The sequence below is a fragment of the Psammomys obesus genome, unplaced genomic scaffold (assembly GCF_907164565.1).
Source record: "Psammomys obesus unplaced genomic scaffold, mPsaObe1.curated_primary_1811, whole genome shotgun sequence".
Taxonomy (NCBI): Eukaryota; Metazoa; Chordata; class Mammalia; order Rodentia; family Muridae; genus Psammomys; species Psammomys obesus.
Window position 1 is genome coordinate 4,820,769 of NW_026588752.1, and position 15,944 is coordinate 4,836,712.

The 15,944-nt window shown below is 47.8% G+C and overlaps 1 protein-coding gene across 1 annotated transcript in view; it reads left to right on the top strand.

Moving 5' to 3' along the window:
• The window catches only part of Adcy9 (adenylate cyclase 9), a 117,608-nt gene continuing 101,664 nt past the window's right edge, over positions 1–15,944 (top strand). The window contains exons 1-2 of the mRNA XM_055604558.1: positions 1–379; positions 563–2,301. Of these exons, the coding sequence (XP_055460533.1) occupies positions 606–2,301 (1,696 nt within the window). The 5' untranslated portion in view covers positions 1–379; positions 563–605. The remainder of the gene's footprint in view (positions 380–562; positions 2,302–15,944) is intronic.

Consider the following 15,944-nt stretch of genomic DNA (forward strand, 5'->3'; position numbering starts at 1 on the left):
AGGCCCTGCCAGACCGGCAGCTCCGACGGGCGGCCCCCGGGCTCCGGCAGCCGGCGGCGGGGGCGCGGGCCGGGGGAGCCCGCGGGCGCTCGGCGCTCGAGGACGGGACGCTGCAGGAGCCGCAGGTCGACCCGCGCGCTTTGACGCACCGGGCGCCGCTGCGGCAGGATGAAGCGCTGCTCGCCTCCGGCCGAGTTGTTTTGGCGAGAGCCGCTCCCGGTGCCCCGAGCGCTCAAGGTCTGAACTTCCCTCTGGAGCCGCAGTTGGAGGCGCAGTCCGAGGCCACCGGCGGGCGACGGCGCCCGAGGGGAGCGCAGCGCGGCGTGCCGGGGGCCCGAGACTCAGCGCAGCCGCGGCGCCAGAGCCCCGGGAGCACCAGGTACGGCCCGAGCCGCTCCCGCTCGCCTTGGCGCTTTTATTCGCCTTCCTGGACAGTTTTGGTGGACATATGGTGCCTTCCCAAGCGGCTCGCCCGAGCTCGCACTCGCGACCAGCGCAGGTCGCGTGGCCCTCCGGAGTGGGTGTAGAGAGGCCGCTCTAATTCTGCTGGGTTTGCCCGCAGGTACCCCTGACCCGGCCGGGAAAGCTTCCGAGAGCTCAGCAACATGGCTTCCTCACCCCACCAGCAGCTGCTGCATCACCATAGCACCGAGGTGAGCTGCGACTCGAGCGGAGACAGCAACAGCGTCAGGGTCAAGATCAACCCCAAGCAGCTGTCCTCCAACACCCACCCGAAGCACTGCAAGTACAGCATCTCCTCCAGCTGCAGCAGCTCGGGAGACTCCGGCGGGCTTCCCCGGCGGGTGGGCGGCGGGGGTCGCCTGCGCAGGCAGAAGAAGCTGCCCCAGCTGTTCGAGAGGGCCTCCAGCCGGTGGTGGGACCCCAAATTCGACTCCGTGAACCTGGAGGAGGCCTGCCTGGAGCGCTGCTTCCCTCAGACCCAGCGCCGCTTCCGGTACGCGCTCTTCTATGTGGGCTTCGCCTGCCTTCTCTGGAGCATCTATTTCGCTGTCCACATGAGATCCAAAGTGATCGTCATGGTGGTCCCGGCTCTGGGCTTCCTGGTGGTGTGTGTGGGCTTTTTCCTGTTTACTTTCACCAAGCTGTACGCCCGGCATTATGCGTGGACCTCGATGGCCCTCACCCTGCTCGTGTTCGCCCTGACCCTGGCTGCGCAGTTCCAGGTCTGGACACCGCTGTCAGGACGTGTTGACAGCTCCAATCGCACTCTCACAGCCAAGGCGGCGGCAGCCACTTGCTTATCTCAAGTGGGGAGCTTCTCCATGTGCATTGAAGTGCTCTTTTTGCTCTACACGGTCATGCACTTGCCTCTGTACCTGAGCTTGTTCTTGGGGGTGGCGTATTCTGTCCTTTTTGAGACCTTCGGCTATCATTTCCGAAATGAGGACTGCTTCCCCTCCCCGGGACCCGAGGCCCTGCACTGGGAGCTGCTGAGCAGAGCCTTGCTCCACCTGTGCATTCACGCCATCGGGATCCATCTGTTTGTCATGTCTCAGGTGAGGTCCAGGAGCACCTTCCTCAAGGTCGGACAATCCATTATGCACGGCAAAGACCTGGAAGTGGAAAAAGCCCTCAAAGAGAGGATGATTCACTCTGTGATGCCAAGAATCATAGCTGATGACTTAATGAGACAAGGGGATGAGGAGAGCGAGAATTCTGTCAAGAGGCACGCCACCTCCAGTCCCAAGAACAGGAAGAAGAAGTCGTCCATTCAGAAAGCACCCATAGCATTCCGCCCCTTTAAGATGCAGCAGATTGAAGAAGTCAGTATTTTATTTGCAGACATCGTGGGCTTCACCAAGATGAGTGCCAACAAATCCGCTCACGCCTTGGTAGGTCTCCTCAATGATCTCTTTGGACGCTTTGACCGGTTGTGCGAGGAGACCAAGTGTGAGAAGATCAGCACCCTGGGAGACTGTTACTACTGTGTGGCGGGGTGTCCAGAGCCCCGGGCAGACCATGCGTACTGCTGCATTGAAATGGGCTTGGGCATGATAAAAGCCATCGAGCAGTTCTGCCAGGAGAAGAAAGAGATGGTGAACATGCGTGTTGGGGTTCACACGGGGACTGTCTTGTGTGGTATCCTGGGCATGAGGAGGTTTAAGTTCGACGTGTGGTCCAATGATGTGAACCTGGCTAATCTCATGGAGCAGCTGGGAGTGGCTGGCAAGGTTCACATATCTGAGGCTACTGCGAAATACTTAGACGACAGGTATGAGATGGAGGACGGGAGAGTTACTGAGCGCCTGGGCCAGAGTGTGGTCGCTGACCAGTTGAAAGGTATGTGCATTTCTTTGTCACCTCCTTCCCCTGTCCTGTTTATCTCTAATGGAAAGAACAATAATTGGGGAAAAAAAAAAAAAAAAAAAAACAACAACCAAAAAAACAAAAACCTCTTTCCAGTGTCACTGTCTGGAGGCAGTTGGCTGTCTTGGAACACCTGACTGTGGGGGAATCAATCAGGGTGCCTTTTTTTTTTTTCCCCCTAGTGAGTCAGATGTTACAAACCTAGTCACACTGCAGACAGGGACACGGGGACAGTACTGACCTAGATGAGACCTTAGAAGGAAGGAGAAAACTCACACCCTGCCAGTTGGCTGTCGATGTCTCTGAAATTCTGGTGGGAAGCCCAGTGAGTGCGAGGGTATCGGAGTCCTTTGAAAGTTGGAACTTTATAGCACGTGAAGAAATTGCCTTTAAACCCCGTGCAGATGTTTCCCTGTCCTTGACAGAACTGTTAACCTCAAGCCCTTTTTCTTCTCCAGGCCTTGCTTTGCTTGTGGTCAAAATAGGGGTAGAAGCTGACCTGTTCTGTGGAACCCTGGAGACTTAGACATATATGTACTTGTCAGTACACACTGCCTTTGCCCGAATCAGTCAACCTCACACGTGTGCACTCACACATCCCCTCACGCTTTCCCTCCATCCTCCTCCCTCCCTCCCTCCCTCCCTCCCCCTGTCTTTCTTGAAGTTTTCATTTCTGTCTTTCAGCTTTCATTCAGTGCTTTGTTACTCTGTCTTGCTTCCTACAACCCAGAGTTAAGAACACGGAACTCCACAAGCTCCTGAAATCCTTCTGTCTCCCCCACCCCCTCAGATTTGCATCTTCTTGTCCTCAGCCTTAAGGTCCTTATTGTTTTTGGACTTTTTGCTGGGCTACATCTTACTTTATTTTCTTATTTTTATATGGGACAAAAGTCTTTTGAGGTCTGGAAAATGAGTGTATAAGATGGGACCCAAAACAAGGATCCTTAGTAATCTGCTACATTTCCTACAATGAAACAGTCCTGTGTCTGTTTACTATAAATCTTTTTTTTTTTTTTTTTTTTTTGAGACAGTGTTTCTCTGTGTTGTCCTGGGTGTCCTAGAACTCACTGTGTAGACCAGGCTGGCCTTGAACTCACAGACATCCACCTGCCTCTGCCTCCTGAGCGCTGGTATTAAAGGAGTGCGCCACCAGTGCCTGGCTTATAAATCTTCAGGGCTGAGAGAACATTTATTTTAGGAGTATATAGAGAATTAACATTGATTTTAAAAAGCTACATTAAAGCTGTATTGTGTTTTGTGGTGCCCAAATGCCACATAATTACACAATTAAAAGCCTCACGAGAGGGAACCGTGGAAGAGAAGTGATGGTTTAAATGAGACAGGGGAAGGGGGCGCTGAGCTGTGTTAGTGCGGCCTCTGCCTTGATAGCACGGCTGGGACTTCAGTGCACACTTCTCTTTCTCGATGAGTGTTTGTAACCTGAGATCCCTTGTCGCTTATTCACGTGTTCTCTGGCCAGGTGGCTTTTCTTTCCCCTGAGTTTCCCTACTGTTTTTGCTAGTTGTTATAGAATTTATGGACATAGCAGGAAAAAGCTCACCTGAGAACTCCCTTGGTTATGGAGTGTTAAATGTCGATGTTGACCAGCTCACAGATGGCCCTTTGAGTTTCTTTGGAAAGATCTCTCTATGACAAGCATCTTTCCAGTTAAGAGCGTGGCACCTGCTCCGGGCTTCACGGCATCGGTGGCTAGAATCCCTCCTTGACATTTTGGCATCTTTAGGACTGGTGGTTGCGGCGGTTGTGGTGCAGGCCGAGGCGTTGGTGCCGGACTGCATTGCAGTGTACATAAAGACCCGCTGTGGGTCAGGGGCCAGCGGGAGCAGTTTGTGAGGTGTGCTTTGTGTGGTGTGTTGTCTGCACTCTAAAGAGAAGTGTAGTTAGTCGGTATATTTGGAAGTTCTGAAGCCATTGAAGTTTTGGAAATATCAGTGTTTGTTAAGTTATTGGAGACTTTTGTTTTTCACTTATGGATCCAGGGTCTGAAGAAACCCCCTCAAGAAAAATATGAAAAGAAACCCAGAGGAGTTTGGTGTGTTTTTTTAAAAAAAGTTTCAAAGAGTGTAAATTTGGTAAATTAACTTAAAATAACTGTACATTATATATCTATAAAACAATTTAAATGGATAGGGTAAGGAAGAAATAAAAGAAGGAAAAGGAGAAAAGATGGAAGGCTTAGATGAGACATTACTGATTTTTAAGTTCAGTATTCTCCCCTTGAACCATTTTCTCAAGACTGATTTTCTTTTCTCTGCTCATTTTGAAAACCACATGGGCAGGGCTCTAGAATAACATCTGTCTGCCCAGCTCCCAGACCTCTTGAGCTTTCTTCACTTCTCATTCCCTGTCTCATGCCCTCTTCCATGTCCTGGAATTGTGGCAGCATGTCAGGGATACTTCTGCCGAAGGAATCCGAGTGGAATGATGATCCATTATTTCTTCACATTCATATTTTCTCCCTCTGTTTACCCTTTGTCCTCTTCCCCCTTTCCTTCTTTCCGTGATTATAACACACACTGTTATGTATGTCTGACATTATGAATGCAGGCATGGACCCATGACAGTCCTGACCTTGACAAGTTCCTGGCTGGCAGAGTTGTTGCAGAATGTATCTGTGTGTTTGGGACATTTTAGAGAGAGGCAAATACTTGAGTGAATCCTGAGATCAAGTAAGTGTAGGTTTCAGATGGGCAAAGGAAGAGGGCTAAGTACAGACCAGATATCGTGGGTCAAAGCTATCATCCATGTTTCTCAGTGGGGTTGGGCTGTTGGGTGATCTAAGGAGTTCGGGTTTGATCCAAACTCTCAAAGGTCGGAGGATCCCTGTTGGGGCTTATGTAAAAGGCCAGGTGATCTGAATTGAAAGCTCGCCTTTTCAGTCCTAGGGATTGTAGCCTGGAAGGGCGTGAGCCTGGAGATGAACGTGCTGTTTGAGCAGATCCTAGGTGAGGGGGAGGTGGCCTGAGGTCACTGCAGAGTCAGTGGAGATGAGGGGCAGGTGTGAGCAGTGTTAACTGGATGGGACTCCAAGCCAGGCTTAATCAGAGGCGATGGGCATGGCTGGTTTCATGGTTCGAAGGGGAGAGAGCCTTTTACGTTTCTGTAAGTGGCCTGGAGATTGTCTGGAGTGAGGAGGGGTTGAGGTACCATTGCAGTGTGGTGAGAATGGAGGACAAGGGATCTGGCTGAAGAATGTGAATAGGTCTGGAAATCTTGACTCCCTCAGAATTTACCCTTTTGTCACAATTCTGTGTTGTGCCCAGTTCTAGGTTCTTGGGCTACATCTGGGTACAAAATAGATAAAGAGTCCTAGTTTTAATCATACAAAGCCTGGGTTTTGAATGAATACTTGGCTTTTTAGTCTCAAACAGGGGAGTTTTACTAGAGGAGTTAATAGAGAAACCCAAGATTTTGGAAATAATTCACAGAGTAACAGCAATTGTAAAACTAAGGAGGAATATCTAAATTTGAGCTACAGGAATTGTGGTGCTGCTGTAGGCTGAGATAACCCTCAAAGCTGGAGGGTCCTGGCCGGTCTGTGTGCTGCTACCGAAGAGTGAGGCCGCTTATCCAGACTGTTGGTTTTTCCTGTGGTAGATGCAGACAGAGTTCCAGGGGCAGAAAGTGAAACTTAGAAAGTGCCTCCAGCTGCCTTCCCCTCCCACGTGGATGGCTTAATCTTTGCAGAAAGAACTCACGGTTGCCACTACAGTTAGACATACTCCGCAGCCAAAACCTAGGCTGTGGAGCCTCTGGGAGAGAAACTCCGAGCCTTCACCTCCATTCTTGGGTAGGTTCTCTCATACACACTGAGACTTAGCCTCCCAGGAAGCAAGTGGCTTCGATAAGATGAAGCAGAAAATGTGGCCCCATAGCTGTCAGCAGCTGTGTAGCAGCCCTGTGAATACTGTTTGTCTTGCTATGTGGTCTAGGCTTTCCTTGAACTCACAACCCAGGATAGCCTCAAACTTGTGGTCCTCCTGCCTCCATCTCTCAAGTGCTAGGATTACAAGCATGTGCTGTCATGCTTGTAACAACCTTTTCAGGCCTTTTGGGGCCAAATTACATGGCTTCAAGTAAGTTGCACACAGCTGTTAATTCTCAAGATAAGCTTTTGAGTGAATTAAATTTTGGCAAAGGAAATTAAGAATGAGGTTTGCTGAATTCCTGGTGGAAGGCAGAAGAAAAGAAGGTAGTTTTTGTGGGTGGAATTACTAAAAAAGTGAAAACCTAAAAATATGCTTCATCATAACCGTGTTTCTGCTGACCGGCCAGTATCGCCTGCCTACTTAACCTTGGAAAAGGAAAAGCCACACTGGCTTTTCTAGGGCGCGCACATTGTGAACGAAAGCCTGTTGGGTGGTGATCATGGTTTTGGTGTTTCTGCTCGGATTTTTGTGTACTTGTCTGGCCAGTCACCATTTATCTACAAGTCTACTCTTTTGGTGGTGACAAGAAGCTGTTGGCCACAAAAGAGGGGGACTGAATGTCACTGCCCGGCTCTGGCATGCTCTCGCAGTCTGCTTTGGAGATGCTTAGGACCTTCCTAACGGCATCTGGCATCACAGGGATTTTATACAGGGTGTGTGTTCTGAAGTGGGAAGGAATTGATAAGTGAGCTGTAGATGTGGGGACCACCAGTTGCCTGGAAACAAAGGGAAGGCACTGAGCAGCTAGGGGAGTCCTCGTCGCAGGCAGCAGTGCCTGGCCGCACAGAAGGAGGGCTGGGCTGGGCCGGGGGCCGGAGGAAGAGCTGAGATACCGATGAACATGGCACACTGTGCCCGACAGGCCAACCCCTGCCTCAGCTTGACTCGGAGTCCGGGAAGGGAGCTGTACTTGACTTTCGTGCCTTTGGAAGCCAGGGTGTTTACTGTAGCATTCACTCGTGTTGTGCTCCTGGAGTGTCCGGTGCCCTGTGTGCTGAGTGGAGTGGAGAGGCTCAGCCCCCTGGAGGAGAGGAGAACGTAGCTTCTCCTTCATGCTGGCAGTAGCAGTGGGGGCATGAGCAGTGGCTGCAGACTGTGGGGCCTAGGTAGCCTGACATCCGTGGCCTGGTCTTATCAGCCATAGGAGACTTTCTACCAGCCGGTAGCTCAGAGTGTTTGCTCTCAGGGTCCTTTTACACTCCTAAATTATTGAGGTCACTGTTTATCTGTAGATTTTTCTTTTACCACATTAGAAACCAAAATAGAGACATTTAAACATCTATTTTAAATTCATTTCAAAATAATAAACCCACACCATCACATTACTATAAACAACATTTTTATTTCCGAGACAGGGCTTCTCTGTGAAGTCTTGGCTGTCCTGGAACTCACTCTGTAGACCAGGCTGGCCTTGAACTCACAGGGATCTGCCTGCCTCTGCCCGCTGAGTGCTGGAACTAAAGGTGTGTGTCACCACTGCCCGGCTAAGCAACATTTTAATGAAAATAAAAACAAATATAAAATCCAACTTTTCAGACATAAAGTATTGGTGAGAAGAGGAAGTCTGTTTTGCATGCCTGTTTAGTGTTTGTGCTAATCAAAAGTTAATTTAAAATTACAGGCTCGCTATGGTGGAAACCCGCCCCGTTAGCCTTTTTTGAGTGTGTCAGCTGCGTTTGCCTTAACTGCCTCGGTGCGCAGTCTGTCCCTGGAGTGAAGGTCGCATCTGTCTGTATGCAGATGAGTCCTTGGGAAGTGAAGGAGCATTTTATTGAGATCACTGTGGGTATTTTTCTTTGACTTCATGCCAGCACTAACAAACAGGAGTTTCTTCAAGTTTCGCGATAACATGGGCGCCGAGGCCTTGCTCTCAATTTCTTGCTGTCACAGAAAGTTTCACTGGGTTTTTAAATGAATTTTCTCATCAGGTTTGACTTTAGAGCAACACCCGTTGGTCATTTGTCGTACCACGCACATCATCAGTCATGCCGAATCTTCCAATTATGTAGATATTCTCAGGGCTTACATCAGGACAGTCTGTCTACAGACACTGGGCAGATGCTGACGTTACAGTGTCTGGCGCAGGCCAGCAGTCAGCACTGGTTTGTCTGCAGGTCAAGTGCAGCTGATGGAGAAAGGCCACCAGTTTAGCTGCACAGGGCTCTCCTGACAGCCTTGGACCTTGGTGTGTGACATAGTGCTGAGGGCGTGTTTCCCATTTTATCACACAGACTATTAAAAAGACACATACTCAAGGCTGAGATGGGATAGTCATTAATTTTTACTGCTCCATCAAGGACATTCTTGAGTGAAACTGTTTTCCTCAGCATGCGTGGGGTGGTTAAGAGTGCTTTGAGCCGTGCGTGGCGAAAGCACACCCGTGCTGAAAAGGCAAATGAGGTCTTTGCGAAGACAGTTTCGCCCTCACAGATGCCCCTCTGCGAGATCAAACAGACCACAGCTGGCAGTGTTCGGATCTGCCGTGCACGATACGTGGGCTTGATCTGCAACACTGTGCGGTGCTCCTACTTGTAGCCTCAGCGTTGCAGGAGGTGGCAGCAAGACGGGAGGTTCAGGGCCATCCTCGGTTATATAATGAGTCTGAGGGCAGCCTGAATTTAGGTGAAGCCCTGTCACACGCAAAGAAACTAAAAGAAAGAAAAGCGCTAGTGTACAGGGGCCAAATAGACATTGGCTTAGACGTGACAGGCATTTTATATACATTGTGGAAGTAGGGAGTGGCTCAGAATTTTCCTTAAAAACTTTTGCTTTTCTTAGAAACGCCTCTGTGAGCGCATGAGTGTTTTGCACTTGGCATGTGATTTAGTGGTTCGGTGCTTGCTTTCTCTCCTTCTTGGATCATGTCCTGTGTTCTGTGCTTTTTTTTTTTACTATAGGACCTAGATACGCTACCTAGGAGCTCTACAGTGCATGTGGTGACAGATCCCCTGACAGAGGTTCTCTTTCAAGAAGGGAGTCTCAGATGAGATGATTCACGTGAAACAGGGATTCGAATAGTGACTTGTTGGCATAGTGGCAATGGCCATTCAGTCACCAAGAACCAAGTCTCCCCTCTGGGGCAGGTTATGTTTTGTCTTCACAGATACTTTTCCTTTGCTGTACTCTGTTTGGTGGACACTGAAACCCAGAACACACTAGGGACTGGGACTGTGACAGTTTCTTGAATTAAAAAGGGCAAGTGTCCAACTGCAAGCCCCTGAAAGCTCGCTCCAGTTACACTGTAGCAGCTGAGCTTGGCTGCTTCCTGGCTGCAAACCCCTGGGAGCTCAGCAATATTGTTTTTGGGCAGGTTCAAGTCCCTACAGCCTTGAGGTACTTATAGTGATGTGGCCCTAGATAATTGAGGAATTATGGGAAAATCCTTAGCTTTGGGAGCCTGGAGATATGGCTGAAGTTTAAGCAGAAGCTGTTATTCTACTGTAAACTCTTTTATTTATTTACTAAATATTGACTGAGTTCCTGCCATTGCTGAGGCATGGACAAAGACCTGAGACAGATTATGGGCCTCTCCTGGAACATACGACCTGGATGCCCGAGGAGGCACCAGTCAAATGACCACCCAACAGATGTGCACCAAACTTGCCAATTATAGATTAAGAATAAAGCTGTGCAGGAGAGACTCTGATTATCTCCATTTTGTAAGTGAGGGAAGTGAAGTAGGGAAAGGTTCAGTAATTTGTAACGTTGAAGCAGCCAGAAGTAGTTACTAAGTGGTTAATCCAGTACTTAAATCCAAAGGAATGTATCAGAAAACAGGAGTGCCCACCTCCAGGAGTTGTGGGGATTAAATGTTAAGTGCATGTCAAGTGCTTTAGAAAGGACGCGTGTGCACACAGTAGCTCATCAGAGACCAGCTGACGCTGTTGAAAGGGGCGATTCTTTCTCCGCAGCATCCAGAGCCACCGTACCTTTCTCGATTTCTTTCCAGTTCTCACAGCATTTTTACTGGTCCTTTCAGCTGCTGTGAAATCATATCACCGTGCTCACTCTGTGTGTGCATACACACACACACACACACACACACACACACACACACACGTGCATACGTGGAATGTGGCGGTCAGAGGAGAACTTTTAAGAATTGGGTCTTTTCTTTCAGCGTGGGATGCAGGGCTTGAACCCAGGTCCTTAGGCTTGTGCAGCCGTGCTTTACCACTAAGACGTCTTGCCAGCCCCGTTTCACATTGGTTTTCTTAAGAAGAGATTTGTACTTAGACATGTGTGAGGGGGGTTGCCTGAGGAGGCCAGAGGTGTTAGGTTCCCCAGGAGCTGGAGTTGTAGGTGGCTGTGGGCCGCCTGATGCAGGCGCTGGGAACCAAAGTCAGGTCCTCTGGTGCTCTCAACCTATGAGCCATCTCTCCAGGCCCCGTTAGTGTCCTAGCAACTTTTCAAGGAAACAGTGGCTTTTCCCACAGATAGGCTTCTCTTGGATTTTATTTGATTTGTGTTAGTTGATACTGTATCCCATTATAGATCTGTCTCCTGAGTCTTGGGATTAAAGCTGTGTACTACCGTACCTGGCCAATATTTTTATTTTTTAATTTAATTATGTGCGTGTGTGTGCGTGTGTGTCTGTGTGGGGCATATGTGCGTGTGAGTTCTGTTTCCTGTGGAATCTAGAAGAGGGCGTCAATCCCCTGGTACTGGAATTACAGGCAGTTTTGAGTCAACCAATGTAGGGGCTAGGAACCAAACTTCAGGTCCTCTTGAAGAACAACAAGTACTGATAACTGCTGAGCTACCTCACTACCCATTACGGAATATCTCATTTGATCCCCAATCTGTGTCATCTTAAGCATGCGGAGGTCCTCACAGCTTGGCTGTCATATCCTTTTCATCCAACCCCAGTGACTTTTGGTAGATTTTCTTCTCAGTAGCGTTTTTAAGTAGCAGAGAAATTATAGGTATTGAAATCTCATTAATTCAGTTTTTCTGATATGTTTATACAGACAGACAGCTAAAGTTTACCCTCTCCTGTTTTGAAAAGAAAATTAATAGCATATGCATATTTACATGAAGTACAAACCGCGGAAGAAAGCCATGTGCATCTCCAGGCTCTTGGGAAGCTCTAATTTGCATTCTCGCAATTGGCAATTATGAAGCAATGTGGCATTTATTTCTTACAGTATCTTCCCACTAAGGTCTTCTGAAGGACATGTATCTGTGAATATAGATAAATAGCAGCAAAGAACAGCAAGAAGAAAAAACCCTACACCATGACAGAGATGGCCTCTTTGTGGGCTAAGGAGCATGCTCAGTATAGCTGTGGAAGGCTCCAGAAGGCAACTCCAGCCATTCCTTCCTGAGAGCCTTGTTCTGGACGGCGCCTCCAGGGAGGGAGCACTGGCGCTCACTGCTCTCAGGCACTCTGTGTTTGACTTACTCCTGGGTGGCTTTTCTCCTCTCTGCTGCAGTGTCTTCAGATGAGAGCTTGCCATAGTTTAAGCACTGCTGACGTATTGTCGCTGCTCAGTGGTCACACCGCAGCCCTCTGTCTTTTGGGTTACACATTTGTATATTCAATCAACCTCAGGTAGGAAATACTCTGAGAAAAATTGTACTGAATAAGTACAGTCTTTTCCGTCTTGTCTGCATTCCTAAAACAATCCAGTACAATGTACATTTAAATATCACTTCTATTATATTAGGCATTGTAAGTAATCTGGGGCCAACCAGGAGGATATGCATTCATTATGTGCAGATGCTGTGCCTTTGCATAGAAAGGACTGGAGAATTTATGAATGGACGCTAATGTCCATGGAGCTCTTGGAAGCAGTCTCCCTACCACTCCACAGGTACTAAGGGGCCCCCCACTTGGTTATGAAAGTTTGATAACCGCTTTCGAAATGTCTCAGAGAAAATGGAAATTGAATATAGTTGTTTAAAAAACAATCTCTGACTCTGTCTCTCTGCATGTATGTCTGTGTGTGTGTGTCACAGGCAGCCTTGGGTACGAGTCCTCATCTGCCACCTTGCTTCTGTCTAGTGGAGGAAATATTACAGCTTCTTACATTCAACCTTGTGGACACTGTTAGGTACTGAGCAAGTCTCAGAAGACCTGGGCTCAGGTCTCACCACAAAGAACCAAACAATAGCCCACCTGGAGCCTCTCTTCAGCCATGGAGTTAGTTACCCAGCCATTCCAAGTAAAGGCTGGCTGCTTTCTCCGTGTAGGTTTGGGGTATAGTCTGGTGAGAAACCGTCTCCACTACTGAGGTAAGTCTTGGCACAGAGGGGCTTGACAGGAGCTAGGATGAGCAATGGAGGAGAGAGCCAGTCAGGACTCTGAGCCCGAGGCTGTGAAAGGAGGCCTTGAGCACCAGAGCTGATAGCTTCTGGCCTGGTGTGTTCTTATGCTGGAGGGCAAGGAGAGCAGCCTGGCCGTAGGAAAGCGCAGCGTGAGGAAGTAGAGAAAATGTAAGGTTGGTGGTCTTAGTTTGCTCAGGCGATTTATCAGCTTTAAAATGGAGGCTTCAGGAAGTGTTATCTCGAATTTGTTTATTCATGATAATTCCTGTTTGTCATTTATATACGTGGAAAACCAGCATTAGCCACTTACCTAACCCCCTGTTGGGGAACAGAGCTTCAGGTTATTTGCTGCACATAATTCCCAGGATTTTTATGTAATGCTATTAAATTCTGTTCAGTTTATTTTTTCTTTCAAAGGAAAAAATGTGATACGGAAATCGGCTTTTCAGTCATTCTGCTTCAATGTTTGATTTATTTGGGGAATACTAGCTTACTTTTTTTTTTAATAGTCTAGTACAGAGAGAGGAAGAAACCCATAGGCCTCTGATCAATTTTTTTTTTTTTTTTTTGTATACAGATATTAAAATGCGTTGTGTTGTGAAAGCTATGTCGTTTTAGGTAAATGTTGTTTAGTATCTACCCAGTTACTTTTACCCTATTGAGTGTGACTGCTTGAAAGTGTGGGTGGTACTGACTGTGTTTTGTGACTGTGTAACTGAGTTTTTAGCCTCATGAGGAGCTGTTTCTTACCGTCATTGCTGTTCCTTTTTGTCTTGTGAAGAAGCTGAACACTGAGGGGCTGGTGTGTGGAGGGGAGCGCTGTTGCAGAATTATCGCGGTTGTGGAATGGATTTGCTCTTGTAGATTAGCTGTGCCTCTTAAGAAGCGTCCTCCGCCCCCAAGTTCAGCACATTTGGCAGAACTCCCCCATGCCTGCTCAGTCTTGCTGGCTTTCAGATTTCTCTCGTTTATGAAATGTAAACGTTGAAGTGGCTGAGCCGTACGATCCCCACTGTCCTCTAGGAATAGCTGAGATTCTCTCGTGATTGGAAAATAGTACTTTTCTTAATACAGAGAAGTGGTTTTCCCTTTGTCCATTTGTTTAAACTATGAACCCTCATTTAGACAAATTTAGCATAGGGAAACTCAGATTTACAGAACCACTAAATTATGGGGTATGTTTGAGATTCTTAACTTCATAGAGGGTTCTTTGCCTCCTTTAAGTATAAGTAAGCTTGAATTCTAAAAGTATAAATTTACACATGGGTTTTCAGGATCACATTTGTTATACAAAACAAAACTATCCCATGAGGACCCCCACTTGGCTTTGAAAGTTTGAGAACAGCTTTTGAAATAGCTTGGGGGAAATGAGAAGTGAATACGATTATTTAAAAGATGTGTTTCTAGCTCTCTCTCTCTCTCTCTCTCTCTCTCTCTGTGGTGGGGAGTAGGTAGGGGTATGTGTGGGGTGCATGGGGAGGTCAGGGGTAGCCTAGGGTGTTGGTCCTTGTTTGAAACAGGACCTCTCTGTTGGTTGCTGCTGTTTGGCACCAGGCTGGCTGGCTGAAGAGTCTCTGCCACCCATCTTGCCATAGGAGCACTGGGGTTCCCCGTGCATGCTACCACGTCCACGGTTACACAAGTTCTCCCTAGCCTGTGTGTGAGGTCCTGAACATTAGGTCAGAAGATTCGTTGTCAATAAAATGAATTTCATGGTATTGACAAGTTTCTCATTAGTAGGACTGAGCAAATGTTAGATTAATAAGGTTATTACTAAGTGTGTCATTTGTAAGGTACCTGCTTCTCTTTCTCCCCCAGTTTGGCTGCCACTAATAGTGTGTCAGAGACCTGGTGGTCTTCCTGTGAGTCCCCGGATATCCTTGAGCTCTGGGTGTTATAAAGATTTTTTATGATTTTCTCTCTCTATTTTGCTTCACTTTATAGAACCTCTGACCCCCTACACCTCTGACCGTCTACACACTCAGTGGGGAGAATGCACTAGGGAGGGAACATTGAGCCTTGAGCATGCCACTAGGTACCACCCTCTGCTCTGCGGTGACTTGAAGCTTGTCTTTCTCTTCAGTGCGTTTCTTTTCCTTTCTAAGGAATAGTGAGGGCACTTGGCAGGGAATGTAACATTTGCTGTGGTTTGCAGGGCTGGTGAAATAAAGTAGCAAGAGGGAAATGCTCTGATTTGTTTTGAAATACAGGATTGTCATTGAGTACCTGTGTCCCAGGACCTATGGGTGAATTTAACCCCCACAGAGGCCCAGGTAGTGAGACTGTGGCTGCCCTGACAGTGCAGCTGCGTGCAGCCTGCCAGCCTGAGACACTTGTCTCCAGCGTCAAGTTCGTCGACTTTTACACACACACATCCCCGAGAAGTTTTCAGCCGGAATAACTTAGCACAGTGTTCTTTCTGGCTCAGGAGGGAATTTTTTATCATGAGCGCTTTGAGAGCTGATGGTTCTAAGATGTCAGCTGGGTCCCTCTGCCGTAGGAGCTCAAGTGGAAATGTCTGCTTTCCTTGCTGTTACTTTATTTAGTAGCAGTTGAGTTTCTGATGCCTCCCCTGGAGGAGTCCCTCCTTGCAGTAAGATTTCTGTCTCTTCAGCAGCCTTGGCTGAGGTGTGTGGACTGTCAGCCAGTCTCAGCTTGGGTGATAAATTTTAAATTTACTTTTTCATATCAGTTTTTTTTTTTTTTTTTGAGCTACAGCTTACATGGCATACAATTTACTTATGTAAAGCATTCAGTAAAATGGTTCTTGCACTACCTGCACTTATTTGTGTGTATGTATGTGGGTGCATGTGAGCCAAAGCGTGCCTGTGAAGGTCAGAGGATGATGTGTGTGAGTCTCCTCTGTCCTTTCACCTTCCGAGTCCTGGGGGTTGGGTTGAACTCGGGTTGTCAGGCTTGCCGCATACACTTCACCCGCTGAGCAGTCCGGGCTTAAAAAAAAATGGAGCTGTGTGTTCATTATTACCATCAATTTTTGGAATTTTTATTACTCATTATCTCTCACTTCCCATTCTTCCAAACTTCCAGCCTCTGTTTGATGGAGCAAAGCCTGCAGACATTTCATACAAATGGAACCATCGGCCCTTTGTTGTGTGGTGTCTTTTTCTAGAGCTCATGTGAGCCGGCTGCACATTCTGCCGGTCAAAACAGAGCTTCCAAGTGCTGGGCAAGCACGGGGCGTGTGTCTGTAGCCTCAGCCTGGTGCCTTCTGAGCTCGGGACATCCTAACAGGGCTCAGCACGTCACAGCAGTGTAAGGGCAAACTTTGTTTTCTTTGTCCATCCATGTCAGTAGATGGAAAAGATATTCGTTTCCGAAATCAGCAACCAAGCTGATTAAAATAAGTTGAACGATAAGGAACTTTTATTACTTAAT